The sequence below is a fragment of the Mirounga leonina genome, unplaced genomic scaffold, assembly GCF_011800145.1.
Source record: "Mirounga leonina isolate KUSES-001 unplaced genomic scaffold, KU_Mleo_1.0 Mir_125, whole genome shotgun sequence".
Taxonomy (NCBI): domain Eukaryota; kingdom Metazoa; phylum Chordata; class Mammalia; order Carnivora; family Phocidae; genus Mirounga; species Mirounga leonina.
Window position 1 is genome coordinate 23,837,001 of NW_023270305.1, and position 17,578 is coordinate 23,854,578.

The window sequence follows — 17,578 nt, forward strand, 5'->3', positions numbered from 1 at the left end:
CACAAATCAGAAATCTAGTTAGAAACATTTTATTTAAATGTGCCAAATAAAAACCCACATTTTCAGACCATAGGATGTTAATACATTCAACAAAAATTTTATATTATCTTACTGCTGTGAATTTACAGAGTAACAATCCAGATCCATTTTGATTAGATGGTTGAAATACCCTTCCTAGGTTACACTTTGACACCACAAATCCCTTATAATAATGTAAACAAAATAACTTTTCCCTAAAAGGTGAACTTGAGAACTTCAGTCCACTCTTTCAGGACTTGCACTTCTTCGCGGACTTCCTGATGGGGAACGACTAAAAAAAAAAAAAAAAAAAATTTAAGTTCGGCACTGATTAGTACTTACTGAAATTTACTCTTCTCGTGTACATGTCAGGGCAAAACTCAGTTTCAATAAACTCAAAGGTGGCCAAAAGTACTTCATGGCAGAAAGCTAAAAATCAGAAGATTTACATACAAATCCTTTGTCCCCGCTTAAGATTAGGTTTAATAGCCACCTTGCTATAACTGCGAGAGAACTATTTGAATTCTGGGAGGTTTTTCCTTCATGTGGGTACTTCATTTACCTATCGTCTCATGTGGAGGAAAAAGGTTTCTTAACATGAAATTATACAGTTAAAGGTTCACAGCACTAAACATCTTAATAATCACCGTAACATTTTACGACTAAATATCTACCAAAAATACAAACTAATGTTGAAGTAGGAAAAGCAATCACCGAAGAAACCTAGTATACAGTAATATATATAGCACCAATTCTCCAAAGAGCTCAAAGCCTGCAAAGTAAGCAGTAAGCAAAACAAATTCTGCAGAGGCCACTTGACAGTTAAGATTTGGCAACAAATTATTTAGCTTACCTTCTTTTTGGAGATGGAGATCTGGACTTTGATCGGCTGTCAAAACATGAGAAATTCTATTAAGAAAAAGTACTAACCAATCCCTTTCTTATAATCACAGTATCATGAAATGAACCCCCAAAGTTGCCCTGAGCTTAAAATTAAAAGGTCAGGCCACAATTAAACTGAGAAAGAGCCTTGCAGTTTTTGCAAACAAAAGCCAATCTTCCAACAACTGTTCTTCATAAAATGAGTGAACTGCTTCACTGCATCACAATCTTTACATCTGCTTTAAGCACAATTATCTCAGAATGCTTCTCCATGAGCCCATCAGTTCTAACAAGGCCTCTTCATGTAACCCCAAAGCCAGAAACTTCTCACTACAGCTTGACATTTTCTTGTCCAGGAAGTCAGCCACAATAGGCCACGTATAAATGGAAGTTCTAAAGTTTGATTTACTAAGAAGGTACTGCGTTCCACTAACACCTAAGCTTAAAGTTAACACTTGAAATTTCAACAATTCAAAACACTTTGAACTCTTTGGATATTGGTGCCATATAACTAGAAGAGCATTCTTCAGATTTTTACCCTACCTGCTTCGTGGTCGTGAGAGAGACCTGGATCTTGATCTTGACCTCGACCGTGATCTTAATAAAAAGAAAAATAATTATACCAATTAGTTCATAGGAATAATCTCTTTAAACACCTACTGAGCACTTTTATTAGGTAAACTAAGAATAGAGAAACTAAAATTAAGCAAGACACAGGGTGCTTGGCTGACTCAGTAGGAAGTGTGTGTCTCTTGATCTCAGGGGTTAGGAGTTAAGAACCCACGCTGGGTGTAAAGATTAAAAAAATTGTGTTGTTTTTTACAAGATTTTATTATAAAATTGACAGAGAGAGACACAGTGAGAGAGGGAACACAAGCAGAGGGAGAAGCAGGCTTCCCACTGAGCAGGGAGCCGGATGCAGGGCTCGATCCCAGGACCCTGGGATCATGACCTGAGCCGAAGGCAGACATGTAACGATGAGCCACCCAGGTGCCCCTAAAAGTTTTTTAATGAAGTATTACCAAAAAAAAAAAACAAAAAACTAAGCAAGACACAACTCTTTTCTTCTATCGGCCTATGACTGGACAAACGACACTTTCAGTAAGAACCACCACTTCAATTACTTGGTTCTATCATACTCATTGATCTGGATTGATTGTCATAGTTCCTGAAGAGAGGTATGACATTATCTTCGAGCATACAGTATCCAAGAGAAATAAAAAATGGTTTTCATTTAAGACTACTATGGTTTGGTTTATTTTTATCTTAAAGAAATCAAAACAACATCACACAGACCCCTAAACAGAGATTTCAATTCTGCTGGTGGTAAGTGAGTAGAAAGTCACAACTGGGTCTTAAAGACTATTCTTAAGATCATTAACAAGCTTTCATAGTTCAGGACCATCAATTTGTCATACAAACTAAATCTGGCTCTAAAATACACAAATTGGTGTCCTGCAATGCACTCATCTAGAGAGTCCAAAGCTTTCTCAAGTGCATTAAAATTTTAGAATCCCTGCATTTAGAGATTTTGTGCTATTATTTAACTCCCAGTGGCATTCCCTACTAGTGACTCAACTGTAGTATTGCCAACTCTTCATTTTCTAGAATCTTAACCATTTCTACCACCTTTAAAAGACTTCTATAAAAGGAGTAAAAAAAAATAAGGTTCGTAGTTTGATTTTGAATTTCTTACATTTCAGTGTAAGTCTCTGGTTAAAAACAGCCTACATTCACCCACAGGTACACTACTACTGTAAACAACTTCCCATGGTCTCAAATTTATCCATCATTCAAAAAAGGAGAAATTTTTATGTTTCAACTTGCTTCTAAGTATCCTCCTCATTCTTTTTTTTTAAAGATTTTATTTATTTGAGAGAGAGTACACAAGAGGGGATAGGGTCAGAGGGAGAAACAGACTCCCCACTGAGCAGGGAGCCCAATGTGGGACTCGATCCTGGGACCCCAGGATCATGACCTGAACCAAAGGCAGTCGCTTAACCAACGAAGCCACCCAGGCACCCTATCCTACTCGTTCTAATGGGCCTCCTTATCAGAGATCCAGAAATTATCACCTTTTAAAGGTAGCATCATTTATCTAGACAGACATAATCTGACTAGAGTTCAATGTCTACCCGGAGTGTTCAATGGAATGACTTGAGGATTTGTGCTTTGGACCATCCTCTACCATAGCCTCTCAAGCCTTTAAAAATCTTTGATTGGGCTTTTCTTTATCTGTATAATTACGGTAATATCCATTTACAGGTCATGTAGAAATTCAACTTTTAGGTCTCAAAAAAATATTTTCTGAAGCAATCCATTTCAATTATGTCTTTAAGACACTCATTGTCTTAAAGTGCAGTCATTAAGACGTGACAATCCAAATACAAATAAGGGAAAAAAAGTGTTACATACTGGAAATACCTCGATCCTTTTATAGAACCAGACCTAGATCGTCTGAGTGAAGCTGATCTTGATCTACGAAGAGACACTGATCTTGATCGTCGTGGAGATGCTGATCTTGATCTAAAACATAAATCTAAGTTTAAGTCTTATGTCCAATTAGTTTATCACTTGTTAAAGCTTAAATTAAGCAGTATTTCTCACCTCCTTCCCCTGCTCCTGCTTCGTGAGCGAGAGTATCGCCTACCCCTGGACCTTGAATGTGATCTAGACCGTGACCTATTTTTTTAAGTTAGAAAAAAACAAAATGTTAGATGGTAACTCGTTTTTAGAGTTTGTGTGCCTCTGCTGAAATCAAATCTCAAAACTATTTAAATTTAGTGTCTCATTTGGAAATAAACTCTGGGCCTATTAGTTTTTTTTTTTTTTTTTTTTTTTTACTACCTAAAAAAAGATTTGTTAAAAGCTGAATTACATCTTAGAATTACATAATATAAAACACTGTAATGTGTATTTAAAATAAACCTTGCAAGTTTGCAGGTCGACCCTCTTTGGCCCATGGTCTAGTAGATCTAGACGATCTAGAAGTATCTATAGCCGATCGCTGCATCTAGATGTTTTCTTCAATCTAACGACGATCAAACTGACAGCCAAATGAGCCAGGTGAGGCTTGATTGACGCAAGAAGATTTTTCTAGTTGGGAATGTGGTCAATCTGGTGTTCCTCTTTCTAAACCGGAGGGGGCCCCAATTGTAAGCCAAATTTACTGTTACGGCGATCACCGTCTCAAATTTTCTGCCCTTTAAAGAATAAGGTGAAGCTAGGTGTAGATGACTCGAGGGGATCTGGCCTCTTATGCTGATCACCTCAAGGTCTAGGAGGATCTTAATTGTCGGATTTGCAAGGCGCCTCAGCATGATATCATAAGGCTCGTGACATTCTGAATCAAGGCGACTGACTCAAACGAAGAAACCTGAAAGGTTTTGACCAGGTTGATTATTAATATATTAACATTTGTTTAATTAAACAAAAATTGTAAAATACACCTGTACAATTAACATTCAAGTTTATAGAAAAATACTAGTTTCTGCCTTGCTAATAAAAAAATTACTTGATTAACTAGTATACCAACCATTCTCTTATTAAAATAAATACCTGCTTCTCCGCCGCCGGCTATAACGATGACAATCATAAGCATAATGTCCCTTTTCGCCACACTCATAGCATCTATCATTGGGATCAAAGGGACGTCGGGCGGGTGGTCTATCAAAACGAGATCTCCGAGGCATGCCTGTTGATAATTCAACTCTCACTCGGGAACCACAAATCACCCTATAAAAGAGAATCAACAAAATTCTAATGCTAAGAATACACATCACTTCTAGATTTAGAACTTTCCAACCACTCTTCTCCCTCACAAACTTCAGCTATCTTTATAAACCCTTCCAACTCCACCTTTGCGTCCCTTCATATCTTAAATATACAGAATTATGATTAGCTATTTAGTCTCCTCCAGACTACAGAATCCAAGCTTATCACCTAGCTCACTACCCAGCCCACAGGAATATTCTAATAGACGTCAATTTCACAACCACCATCTTACTTACTTCCCATCCAGGCCTCGCACTGCATCTTCTGCATCTCTAGGATCTTCAAATTCCACAAAGGCAAATCCTGGAGGATTTCTCGCAATCCACACAGTTCTTAAGGGACCATAATAACTGAAAGCCCTTTCTAACTCTCCTTTGCCGGCACCGGTTCCCAGATTACCAACATACACCTTGGTTTCTGTTTAAAAACGCAAATAGAACAATGCATGTTATGCAAAATTTGCCTAAGTCTGAGTGAATTCTGTGCCCCAAACAGGCCATCCTTAATCCTGTGCAAAGCACGTTTAATGCTTTATCAAACATTTACTTTAGCCTTAAAACCAGCAAAGCCCATCCATTTTGAAAAGCCAGGTGTATGACAAAGACTTTTACATTCTAATAAGGAAACGACCTCCAAAACAGAAGCACAGACACGTGGTAGGATATTCCGAGGCGTGGGGCGGGCTCCGCCCCGGCCCCGCCCCCGAGTCCCGGCGGCCCCGGGCGCGCGGGGAGCGCGCGGGCCGGCAGCGTCGGTAGCGGGCGGGCCCCGGCAGGGGCCGGACCGGGAGAGCGGGGCTGCGCCGGCTCTCGTCCTCCGCGGCAACCGCCCCAGGCGCAGGCTCGCCCAGACTCCAGCTCCCCGCCCCAGAGCCATAAACCGCGCTCGAAAGAGCTAAAAGAGAAAAGAAACCAGCCGCCAGACGAAAAGATTATGTCTCCATTCCCACTCCTCAACTCGACCGATTGTCTGACGAGAATGCGCAGCTCGAAGCTGCCACACTTTTGTTCAGTCTCAAATTCACCCCTGATTTTACGGCTGCGACCACATCTGTCTGCTAAAGTGGCGGGAAAGCGCCAAGGAAATGCGCCACCATGGTCGTCAATGTGCGCAAAATGGCAGCCGAGAGCGGGGGGGGGGGGGACGGGGGGGCAGGCGGGCGCCTCGAGGAAGGGCAACAGGGAAACAGTGATCGTGGGCTTGCCTCGGGCTGTGGTGGGAAACGAAATCGCCCAAGAATGAATACGGAACCCACCACAGACCTGCACCCGCCATCCCCCGGCTGCCCTCGATACCCCGCCCCCGCGGCCTCCGGCTTCGTACGGTGTGCGCCGAAGCCGCCATTACGCACGCGGAATAACCGTCTCCCAACCGCCGCGCCAAACCCCACGGCCTCGCAATACTCACTACATCCACAGCAACGTCCCTTACCGGGCCCTGGCCTCTTACCTCCTCCATACCGCCCGTAACGCGACATGATGATTGGCTCGCGAGCTCGCTTGTTGCAGCTCGCAGAGCCCAGGGAGCGAGGAATACAAAAGCTCCGAAACCTACTCAGCAGCCAACGGTCCCGGCGGCACTACGAGGAAGAGGCTGGGTTCGCGTTTATATATGCGGCGGCTGTGTCTCTCTGCGCATGCGTCATTTCGACGTTCTGCGCGGCACAAAGGAGCTGGGCGGAAACAGTGGGGAAGCGCCGCGGAGGGAACTGAAGAGGCTAAGACGCTAGGCGCGGGCGGAGGGATACGTTTCCATGGGAACGACAGACCTCGCCTGTAAACCTGTGGACTTCCCCGCGGTGTCCCGCCCCCTCCCCTCCCCCTTTTCCTGTACCCTCCTCATTTTCCTCCCCTTCTCCCTCCCCCCTTTCATTTCCCCCAATCTAGGGACCCTCAGCTCTAGTAATCTTACTACAGGTACATTAGACCGGCCTTATGAAAGGCTGTAAAATTTAACCGCTGATGTTGCAGCTGCCGCCGCCGTTCTGCTGGGGGACCCGGCCTAGACTGATACTCAGTCATCTTTGGGGCTCATCAGAGGTAATCGGGAGCTTGGCCAGGGTGAGCACTCCATGAACCCCGCCATTCTGAGTAGTGGTCACTGCACCCTGGGCCTCAAAAAGAGTGACGCCCCCAGGGACTGCACCGACCCTCCGGCCCCTTCAGAACCAATTTTCTCCAACACCGTACGAGTTCTTGGGGGACAAAGGAATAGAGTTTTGTTTCGTTTTCCGGTTATGAAATTGTGCAAAAACCCTAAATCCTTAAAGCATTCTAGCTAGTGGCAATGATGAAATTATTTGCATTTGAAGCACAGACTTACTTGAGCTTCCTTTCTAGTGCTTTCTGCTGTGTATGGTAGTAACACATCTCATCCACTAATAACTTATCCTGAGGACTGGGACTTTAAGTTGTCTTAGTAACAGCCTTGCAGCTCAGCCATTCTCTATATAAAATAAATGTAAACCTTTTCTTTAGATAGAATCGCTTTGAATTCAGTTTTGATTTTATTTTTTATTTTTATTAAGTATAGTTGACAAATGTTAGTTTCACATGTGCAACGTAGTGTTTCAATAATTCTTTACATTACTCTATGTTCACCATAAGTGTAGTCACCATCTGTCACCCATTCAACATTATTACAATATTATTGACTATATTTCCTATGCTATACTTTTCAGCTTTGATTTTATACACTGTATTTGCGAAACACGAAGTCTACAAATACAGATTTAACTTCTTTTTCACCAGCCACACATACAAAAAAAGACATTACACCATAAATACTTGGAATATATGAGTTGGAATTGTTGCACTTGAAAGGTGAAGTCCTTAGATATTTGTATCTCTCTGTTTCTCATCTGTAAACTGCACATGATGTATAGGTAGTTGGTGAAGTAGGAATCCTCTCTTGACAATGTTACAAATTCATACACATTTTTTTTCAGATTTATCAAATTATGGAATACATCCATTGCAAAAAAATTCTAGCAAGAAAATAGAAGTTCTATAGGATATGTTATATTTGTTCTCAGGTTTTTTTTTTTTAAGATTTTATTTATTTATTTGTCAGAGAGAGAGCACAAGCAGGGGGAGCCACAGGCAGAGGGAGAAGCAGGCTCCCCGCTGAGCAAGAAGCCCGATGTGGGACTTGATCCCAGGACTCTGGGATCATGACTTGAGCTGAATGCAGACACTTAACTGACTGAGCCACCCAGGCATCCCAGTTCTCCTTTTAGTTTTATTGATTTTTGTTTTCCACTTAACTGGGTTCTTCTCAAAGGATTAATTGATAAAGATCTTTTTTTTCTTTTTTTTATTCTTATGTTAATCCCCATACATTACATCATTAGTTTTAGATGAATGTTCCATGATTCATTGTTTGTGCATAACACCCAGTGCTCCATGCAGAATGTGCCCTCCTCAATACCCACCACCAGGCTAACCCATCCTCCCACCCCCCTCCCCTCTAGAACCCTCAGTTTGTTTTTCAGAGTCCATCGTCTGTTATGGTTCATCTACCCCTCCGATTTCCCCCGCTTCATTCTTCCCCTCCTGCTACCTTCTTCTTCTTCTTTTTTTTTTTTTTTTTAACATATATTGCATTATTTGTTTCAGAGGTACAGATCTGAGATTCAACAGTCTTGCACAATTCACAGCGCTTACCAGAGCACATACCCTCCCCAGTGTCTATCACCCAGTCACCCCATCCCTCCCACCCCACCCCCCACTCCAGCAACCCTCAGTTTGTTTCCTGCAATTAAGAATTCCTCGTATCAGTGAGATCATATGATACATGTCTTTCTCTGTTTGACTTATTGATAAAGATCTTTTTATATACTTCCTGGAAGACAGAGTATCAGTTCTGTAAAGGTTCACTAATTTGAGTTTCTTCTATTATGAGTTTATGGGGGCGCTTGAGTGGCTTGGTCTATTAAGCATCCAACTCTTGATTTCACCTCATGTCATGCTCTCAGAGTTGTGAGATCAAGCTCCACTTCAGGCTCCACACTGGGTGAGAAGCCTGCTTAAGATTCTCTCGCTCCCTCTACCCCTCCCTCCTCCTCTCAAAAAAAAACCCAAAAAAACACTTATGAAAAGTGTTGTTGCACAAAGCATAAATAATTTATTGAAAGATAGTACTTAGTATACTATTAGGCCTCAATAAATGTTTTTTGTCTTTGTATACAAAGTCTATTGTACTAAAGAGAATTTTGAAGGATGTAATACTGTAAAAAATATTAAAAGAAGCAGTTTTCCAACTTATAACAAACTGCTTTCAAGCACATTAAAGGAAAAGGGATAACCCCCGACTGGCTTGCCTACCTCTCTAGAGACAGGTGCTTTGATAAGCTAACTACAGGTTTTTATCTCTATTAGAGGAGGGCCAATTCTAGGCTGGTACCATGAAAAAACAATAGTTCCGCATGGTATTTCCATACACTATTCTACTGTACACTCTTTCTCTAAGAACACATAACGAATTCTTTTCACTAAATGTCAATCCAAATCAGGGAGATATTATTGTACAGAGTACTTTTATTCCCACTGATTCTTTTGAAATCAGTTTCAGCCACATAAATTTCTGCCTATAGCATTGAGTTAAATTAAGATCACCTCCCCAGATTGAAGTGGAATATAAAACTACTTAATTCAACGAATATTCTAAGATTTCCTAATATGAAATTTTTTTTTAAAGATTTTTAATTTATTTATTTGAGAGAGAGAGAGAGTGAGAGACAGAGCATGAGGGGAGAGAGGGTCAGAAGGAGAAGCAGACTCCCTGCTGAGCAGGGAGCCCGATGTGGGACTTGATCCCAGGACCCCGGGATCATGACCTGAGCCGAAGGCAGTCGCCTAACCAACTGAGCCACCCAGGCGCCCCTCCTAATATGAAATTTTTAAGTAATTATTGATATACTACTATTGTTAAATATTGATTTATTATTAGTTTAGGAGAGGGTGGGTTAATTCTTAATCCTTTTACAGCAGCTTTCAAAATTTATCTGCATTTCCTAGATTCAGTTTTTCCAGAGAAGCATTAAAGAAAAAGTTTACTCTCTTATTTTCTTCTCCATTGTAGTTTCACTTTTAAATCATTGTCACTATTTTAGCTTATATGTGAAAACCTTAAAACAAAAACAAATTTAGACCTTTTGCACATGTATCTATTTTTTTTTTTTAAGATTTTATTTATTTGTGAGAGAGAGAATGAGAGATAGAGAGCATGAGAGGGAGGAGGGTCAGAGGGAGAAGCAGACTCCCCGCCGAGCAGGGAGCCCGATGCAGGACTCGATCCCGGGACTCCAGGATCATGACCTGAGCTGAAGGCAGTCACTTAACCAACTGAGCCACCCAGGTGCCCCTGTATCTATTTTTAATGTAAAGAAATAGTCTGTACTTCTAAAAACTAGTCTTTTCATACGTATTTATATATCTGCTGTATATATATATGTATATGTACTGTGGGTCAGTCCAAACAGCTATATTCAACTACAATTTGCTTTTCTTTTTTCGACATTTCATAATCTTCAATTCCCTCTAGAATGCTCTTACAAAATTTTAGGAAGGAAAAATTCTCAGAATCATGTTTATAATTCTTTCATATTGTATAAAGAAATTAAGTTTTCATTAGCCAAGAACTGGACTATGATCAGTACTGAAGTGTGAAGATGGGGGTGAGGGAGCAACAGTGCCTCATTAAGAATGCCTGTGCCTTCACCAACCTCAAAGGGCGGAACTAGGAAGAGTGAAAATGTGATGCAAGAGTGAGCCACTGATACAAATACTACCTAAATGGGTGGTTTAGGAGTATAAAACAATCTAGGAAAAATGAGGCTTTCTGAGGAATACCTGATTGTATTAAAAAGTGTGGAACTGTAAAACCATCAAACCCCAGTTCAATTATGTTGTTCCTTATCTAAAGAAAGAGTATCAATGAAAGGGACTTGGTCAGCCTGTTGTCTTAACTAGAAAGAGCTAGACTGGCTTGGATAGAGTTTAGCAGTTCATTCAGCACTATCTTAGGAGAGAACCTATGTTATTAGCCAGCCCTCAGCTGTACTTAAAGATTACTGCTCAAGACCGTTGACTTCCCTTATTTGATGTTTTGGTACTGATCTTTTAGTCCCTGGAAATGAATATCCTCTACTGTAAATTAATAAAAATGATTTTTGTTTATGAATTCTTTCCTTAAAACAGGTGGTATATACTTTTAGGTAGGTATAGTATAGTATAGTATAATGATTAAGGTGGGTAGGTATAGTATAATGATTAAGAGCATAAGCTCATGGAGTGTGACAGTTGTGTTTGAAGCTTGGATCCACTATTTAATAGCTGCCTACCCTTGACCAAGTTGATAATCTCCTGGTACTTCAGCTTCCTCATCTGCAAAATGGGGTTTGCAAGACTACCCATCTTAGAGAGTTGTTGTTAGGATTAGATGAGGTAAATCAAGCAACCTAGACCTGGGTACATTGACAAAAGTGAAGCTTTGTTTCTGCAAAGCTGGGGACTAGACCCTGAAACACAGTAACTAGCCTTATGTGGCCACTCCTAAGACACCTTTGTCTCTTCACTCATTGACTTCTAAGTGAAATTGTCACTTTTCTTCTTTGACCCTATCCACACAGACAAAAACAATCTGACACTTATAAAAAGCAACAAGGCAGAAAAAGAAATTTTCTTCATGAAAAGTGAATCTACAGGAATCCCAAAATCAAATGCTGAAACCTTCTTTAAGGTTCTATGGCATTTGCCTATGGAATGGGGAGATACATGTTCATGAACAATGGGGAAGGTGTTGCTTTTTATGACAAAGTCTTTGAAGCTTTTTTTTTTTTTTTTGGAGAGAAAGAGAGAGAGAGGGAGGGGCAGAGGGTGAGGGAGAGAGAGAATCTTAAGCAGGCTCCATGCCCAGCTTGGAGCTCAATGCAGGGCTCGATCTCATGACCCTGAAATCATGACCTGAGCTGAAAATGCATCAGACGCCTAACCAACTGAGCCACCCAGGTGCTCCTTTGAAGCTAATTTCTAAGTATACCTTTTTTAAAAAAGCAAATAGAAAATCTATTCCCAAGCCAATGACAAATGGATACATACACCGTGACTCAAAGAGGTAAGTTCAGACTTTGTAAGAAAGGAGCAGTTTGAGGGGCGCCTATGTGGCTCAGTCAATTGAGTGGCTGCCTTTGGCTGGGGCCCTGTTCTCAGGGTCCTAGGATAAAGTCCCAGGTCGGGCTCCCCGCTCAATGGGGAGTCTGCTTCTCCCTCTCCCCCTGCCCAGCTCGTGCTCTCTCTCTCAAATAAATAAAATATTTTTTAAAAAAATAAAGAAGTGGTTTGAAACACATAGAGAAATGAGGAATTTTATTAAATCAGTTTAACTACCTCATTTTTCAAATGAGACTAAGACTTAGAATTATAACACAGTGAGTGCAGTGGTACCCAAATCTTGCCACGAGGACTATCAGAACTTTGATAAAAATATCTCCAATTCCAGAAAACTAGGAACTATTGCCAACCACTCTTTCTCGGGAAGAACCATCTTTTATTCTGTGACTGTCTTATTTTTTTAAATGTTCCTCCCCCCCCCCTTTTTAAATTTATTTATTCATTTGAGAGAGAGCTGGGAGCCTGATATGGGGCTCAATCCCAGGACCTGGAGATCTTGACCTGAGCCAAAGGCAGAGGCTTAACCATCTGAGCCACCCAGGCACCCCCAATGAAAGGATGCTAAGAGTAATTTTTTTTAAAAATCTCATGTTTTCTTTTTCTTCCTTTAAGTATGTTTATTTTTAGTAATCTCTACACCCAACATGGGGCTCCAACTCACGACTGTGAAATCAAGAGTCAGTATGATCCTCTGACTGAGCCAGGCCGGCACTCCTCTTCATGGTTTCTTGATAGAAAAAAGTTTGTGGGGGCGCTTGGGTGGTTCAGTCGGTTGGGCGTCTGCCTTCAGCTCTGGTTGTGATCCCAGGACCCTGGGATTGAGCCTCACGTTTGGGGCTCCTTGCTCGGCGGGGAGCCTGCTTCTCCCTCTCCCTCTGCCCCTCCCCCCTGCTTGTGCGCTTTCTCTCTCTGTCAAATAAATAAATAAAATCTTAAAAAAAAAAAAAAAAGGAAAAAGTTTTTCAGATCTACCTAGTTCCCAAAATCCAAGTCTGGAATCTCTAGTTAAGAACAAAGTATGACAGGGTTCCTGGCTGGCTCAGTGGGTTGAGCATGTGACTCTAATCTCAGGGTCTTGACTTCAAGCCCCACCTTGGGCACAGAGCTTACTTTAAAAAAAAAGAATGACTTCACCCAGTAAAAAATAGGAAAAAAAAAAACCCCCACAGAAACAGACAAGAAAAGAAGAACCACAAAGAAAAAAATATGTCTATCCTTACTAAAAATGCAAATTAAAACAATATGCTGTTTTTGTCAGGAGTGCAGTGAAATTGGCACTTATACACAGTAATGGGAATGTGAAATAATACCATATATTTGAGAGTCAATTTATCAATATGTTTTTCCTTCTTTTTTTTTTTTAAAGATTTAGTTATTTACTTATTAGAGAGAGAGAGCATGAGAGGGGGGAAGGGCAGAGGGAGAAGCAGACTCCTTGCCGAGCAAGGAGCCCGATGTGGGACTCGATCCCGGGACTCCAGGATCATGACCTGAGCCGAAGGCAGTCGCTTAACCAACTAAGCCACCCAGGCGCCCTGTTTTTCCTTAATGAAGCACTTTTATAGCCTATATACACCCCCACACACAAACTTTAGAATATATAAAATTTAATTCTTCCAAAATATCCTTTAACTTTTCACTAATTCAGATATAACATTTATAATTAGTATATAATTTTTTAATTTTTTTTATTTTAACGAGGCTCCATGCCCAACGTGGGGATGGAGTATTCACTGAGTATTTACTATGTGCCAGACACCATACTAAGTGTTTTACATATGTTAACTCTTTTTTTCTCTTTTTTTTTTTTTTTTAAGATTTTTATTTATTTATTTGACAGAGAGACAGCGAGAGAGGGAACACAAGCAAGGGGAGTGTGAGAGGGAGAAGCAGGCTTCCTGCGGAGCGAGGAGCCTGATGCGGGGCTCAATCCCAGGACCCTGGGATCATGACCTGAGCCGAAGGCAGATGCTTAACGACTGAGCCACCCAGGCGCCCTTCTTTTTTTCTCTTTACAAATAAAAGTAAACTGCTCATTTTTGAACAAACCTCTGCCCCTTTCCTTATGCCATTATCCTTATAATATTAATATCCTTCATTGTTTCTATGAACAGTCCTATCTATGAAAGTCCTACTTATACTTAAAAGCTTAGCTTAAATGTATCAATTCCTAGAATCAGAGAAATTAAATTATTTGCCCAAGGCCATCCAGCTACCTCTTTGATGAATACAGTCTGAGTTAATGAAAAGACAATGACCTGGGACTTAGAAGACTTGAAATTGAATCCTGTCTCTGCAATTTACTATTTGGTTTTAGGAAAACCACTTAATGTTTTAGACATTTGTTGTCTCATTTGTATTCATTCATGTGATATACATTCAAGCATACTTTGAAAAATGATTTAAAGCTAATAATCATAATCCAATTCAAAATTTTGAGTTATTTTGGACCGCAGTGTTGTATGTTCTTCTGTACTTAGCTCAATTATTCCGTTGGGTTATATGGATAAGATTATTAATTATCCAGGGGCACCTGGTTGGCTCAGTCAGTTAAGCATCTGCTTCAGCTCAGGTCATGATCTCAGGTCCTGGGATTGGGCCCTGTGTTGGCCTCTCTGCTCAGTGGGGAGTCTGCTTCTTCCTTTCCCTCTGTGTGCTCTCTCTCTCTCTCAAATAAATAAAATCTTTAAAAAAAGATTATTAATTATCCATGTGATATTAAATTGGGAATGTAAAAACTTTCTTAAATTATAAAAATAATTTACTTTTGCTGCAGGAAATGGAAAATATGAAAACCAGAATTAAAAAAACCCAACAATCCTACATGGTTTAACTTTCCCAGTAAAATACTTCTCTTGGGGGCGCCTGGGTGGCTCAGTCGTTAAGCGTCTGCCTTCGGCTCAGGTCATGATCCCAGGGTCCTGGGATCGAGTCCCACATCGGGCTCCCTGCTCGGCGGGAAGCCTGCTTCTCCCTCTCCCACTCCCCCTGCTTGTGTTCTCGCTCTCGCTGTGTCTCTCTCTGTCAAATAAATAAATAAAAATCGTTAAAAATAAAATAAAATAAAATACTTCTCTTGTTCACTGTTGTAGACCAAGCATCTTAAAACAGTGCCAGGTACAAAGTAGATGTTCAATAAATAATTGCCAAATGACTTTATTTTTTAAGATTTTATTTACTTATTTGACAAAGAGACAGAGAGAGCACAAGCAGGGGGAGAGGCAGAGGGAGAAACAGGCTCCCTGCTGGGCAGGGAGCCAAACCAGAGCCAAAGGCAGACGCTTAATTTTTGGGGGGCCCCTGGGTGGCTCAGTCAGTTAAGCATCTGCCTTTGGCTCAGGTCATGATCCCAAGGTCCTGGGATTGAGTCCTGTATGGGCTCCTTGCTCAGCAGGGAGTCTGCTCCTCCCTCTACCCTTCCCCACTGCTCATGATCTCTCTCTCTCTCAAATAAATAAATAAAATCTTAAAAAAAAAAAAGAAGAAGAAGAAGAAGTTTGGGGCACCTGACTGGCCAAGTCAGAAAAGCATGTGACTCCTGATATTGGGGTTATGAGTTCAAGCCCCACATTGGGTGTAGAGATTAAATAAAAATTAAATAAAATTAAATAAATAAACAAATAAGTTAGCTCATGCTGTACTGTTGACTAGGACTGTGAGCTCTGCAGTCCAACCACCTGCGTTTGAATCCTGTTCTCCCTACACATACCAACTACAATTTTGGGCAAGTCACTTAATTTCACTTGGACTCAGTTTCCCCATACATAAAAGAGAAATGACAATAATACCCACCTCATCCAGTTGTGAGAATTACATGAGTTAGCCCACAAAACTATCACAGGCTTTTTTTCCCTGATTATAAGTAACATGTTGATTGTGGAAATTATATAATAGCACAAATACCAGGCTGTGAATTTTATGAGGGCAGGGTCCAAAGCTATCTCAGTAACTACGGTATGCCTAGTTCCTAGCATAGTCCTTATCATATAGTAGGTGCTCAGTATTTACTGAATGTTGTTAAATAAAGAATATAAATGTTATCCATAATCCCACCACTCAGATATAACCATTATTAATCTGAAATTTATAGTTCCAATTTTTACCTATGCATATATCACTTTGGAAAAAAATTATATGATATTGTTTTGTAAAAACCTTTTCTTTTTACTTAGTATATGTGATGGTAAATTTTATGACTCAACATGACTGGTCCACAGGACCAGACATTTGGCCAAATATTATTCTGGGTGTGTTGGTGAGGGTGTTTGGGTGAGATTAACATTTGAATCAATAGACTGAGTAAAGCAGATTGCCTCCCCTATTATGGGTGGGCCTCGTCCAATCAATTGAAGACCTGAATAGAACAGAACAAAAGGCTGAGCAAGATAGAATTCCTCCTGTGTGACTGCCTGAGCCAGGACACCAGTCTCTTCCTGCCTTAGGGCTCTAACTGAAAAATTGGCTCTTCCTGGATTTTGAGCCTGCCGGCTTCCGGATTAGAATTTATACCATTGGCTCCTGGGTCTTCAGCTTGTCAATTACAGATCTTGAGACTTCTCAGCCTCCAGAATTGCATGAGCCAATTCCTTATTTTATATATTATTTTGTATATATCTGGCATTGGTTATGTTTCTCTGGAGAACCTTGACTAATACAGTGTATTACACCATAAACAATTTCCCAAGTTATTCAATATTCTACATTATAATGTTTGCAGTTGTATTCCATTTCATCAGTATCTACTATTGTAAGAAATTTAGATTCTTTTCATTTTTTGTATTATAAATAATGCTTAAGTGTATATACCTTCGATAGATATTTATGTATATCCCTGATTATTTCCTTAGAATAATTCCATAAGTGAAATTACTGGGTCAAAGAGTGTAAGAAAAAATGTAAAAGCTGGGGCACTAGGGTGGCTCAGTCAGTTTAGCGACTGATTCTTGATTTCAGGGTTGTGGGATCAAGCCCCATGACAAACCCCACAGGCAAGCCCCTCCCCCCGCCCCCTCAGCTTTCACACTTAGCAGGGAGTCAGCTTTGGGATTCTCACCCTCTCCCTCTGCCCCTCCTCCCCCCCTAAAATAAATAAATCTTTAAAAAAATGTAAAAGCTTTTAAAACATGTTGCCAAATAGCTCTCCAAAATGGTTGCAGCCACTTGTATCCCACCAACAAGTCCACAAAGGTACTTGGTTTTCTGCACCTTCATTAACACTGGATGAATTTTTTTAATCTACCAAATTTCATTTTTAAGATAGCTATTTTTTTTTAAATTTGCATTTTGTTATTTACAGTGAGATTCAACATTATGCTTACTGGCAATTCGTTTATGTCCTTTGTTGATTTTTCTGTTGGGGTGTTTTTTCTAGCTTAGTGATTCTTAGGATCTCTTACTATATTAAGGACATCAATTCTTTGTAGTATTCACTGTTATATTTTTCTCAGTCTCATAGTTTTAACAGTTAAATGATTACTTCATCTTGAATTTATCTTAGTATATGTAAATTGAAAACTGTTATAGCCATTCAATAAATGCTAATTTAGTTTATTTTTTATTTTTTTTATTTTTTAAGATTTTTAAATTTTTTGACAGAGAGAGACAGCGAGAGAGGGAACACAAGCAGGGGGAGTGGGAGAGGGAGAAGCAGGCTTCCTGCGGAGCAGGGAGCCCGACGTGGGGCTCGATCCCAGGACCCTGGGATCATGACCTGAGCCGAAGGCAGACGCTTA

General features: G+C 40.5%; 2 protein-coding genes across 5 annotated transcripts in view; one reads left to right on the forward strand and one right to left on the reverse strand.

Annotated features, from left to right (window-relative positions):
• Positions 1–13: 13 nt before the first annotated feature.
• Positions 14–6,292, reverse strand: SRSF7 (serine and arginine rich splicing factor 7). Of its 4 annotated transcripts, none has more exons than XM_035000953.1 (8): positions 6,124–6,292; positions 4,911–5,091; positions 4,459–4,635; positions 3,508–3,582; positions 3,325–3,426; positions 1,444–1,497; positions 872–907; positions 14–310 (listed from the first exon to the last, which is right to left on the reverse strand). In XM_035000953.1, the coding sequence occupies exons 1-8, from the start codon at positions 6,149–6,151 to the stop codon at positions 256–258; spliced, it is 708 nt and encodes a 235-aa protein (XP_034856844.1). In that variant the 5' UTR covers positions 6,152–6,292; the 3' UTR covers positions 14–255. The 4 variants fall into 4 exon arrangements, with proteins under 4 accessions (XP_034856844.1, XP_034856843.1, XP_034856846.1 ...); XM_035000952.1 differs by having other exon boundaries at positions 3,316–3,426; XM_035000955.1 differs by lacking the exon at positions 872–907.
• Positions 6,293–6,545: 253 nt separating this feature from the next.
• LOC118007790 (tetratricopeptide repeat protein 39B-like) overlaps positions 6,546–17,578 on the forward strand; it is a 14,902-nt gene continuing 3,869 nt past the window's right edge. Inside the window, exon 1 of the mRNA XM_035000950.1 lies at positions 6,546–6,734. The gene's annotated coding sequence lies outside the window, so the exon portion shown is untranslated. The remainder of the gene's footprint in view (positions 6,735–17,578) is intronic.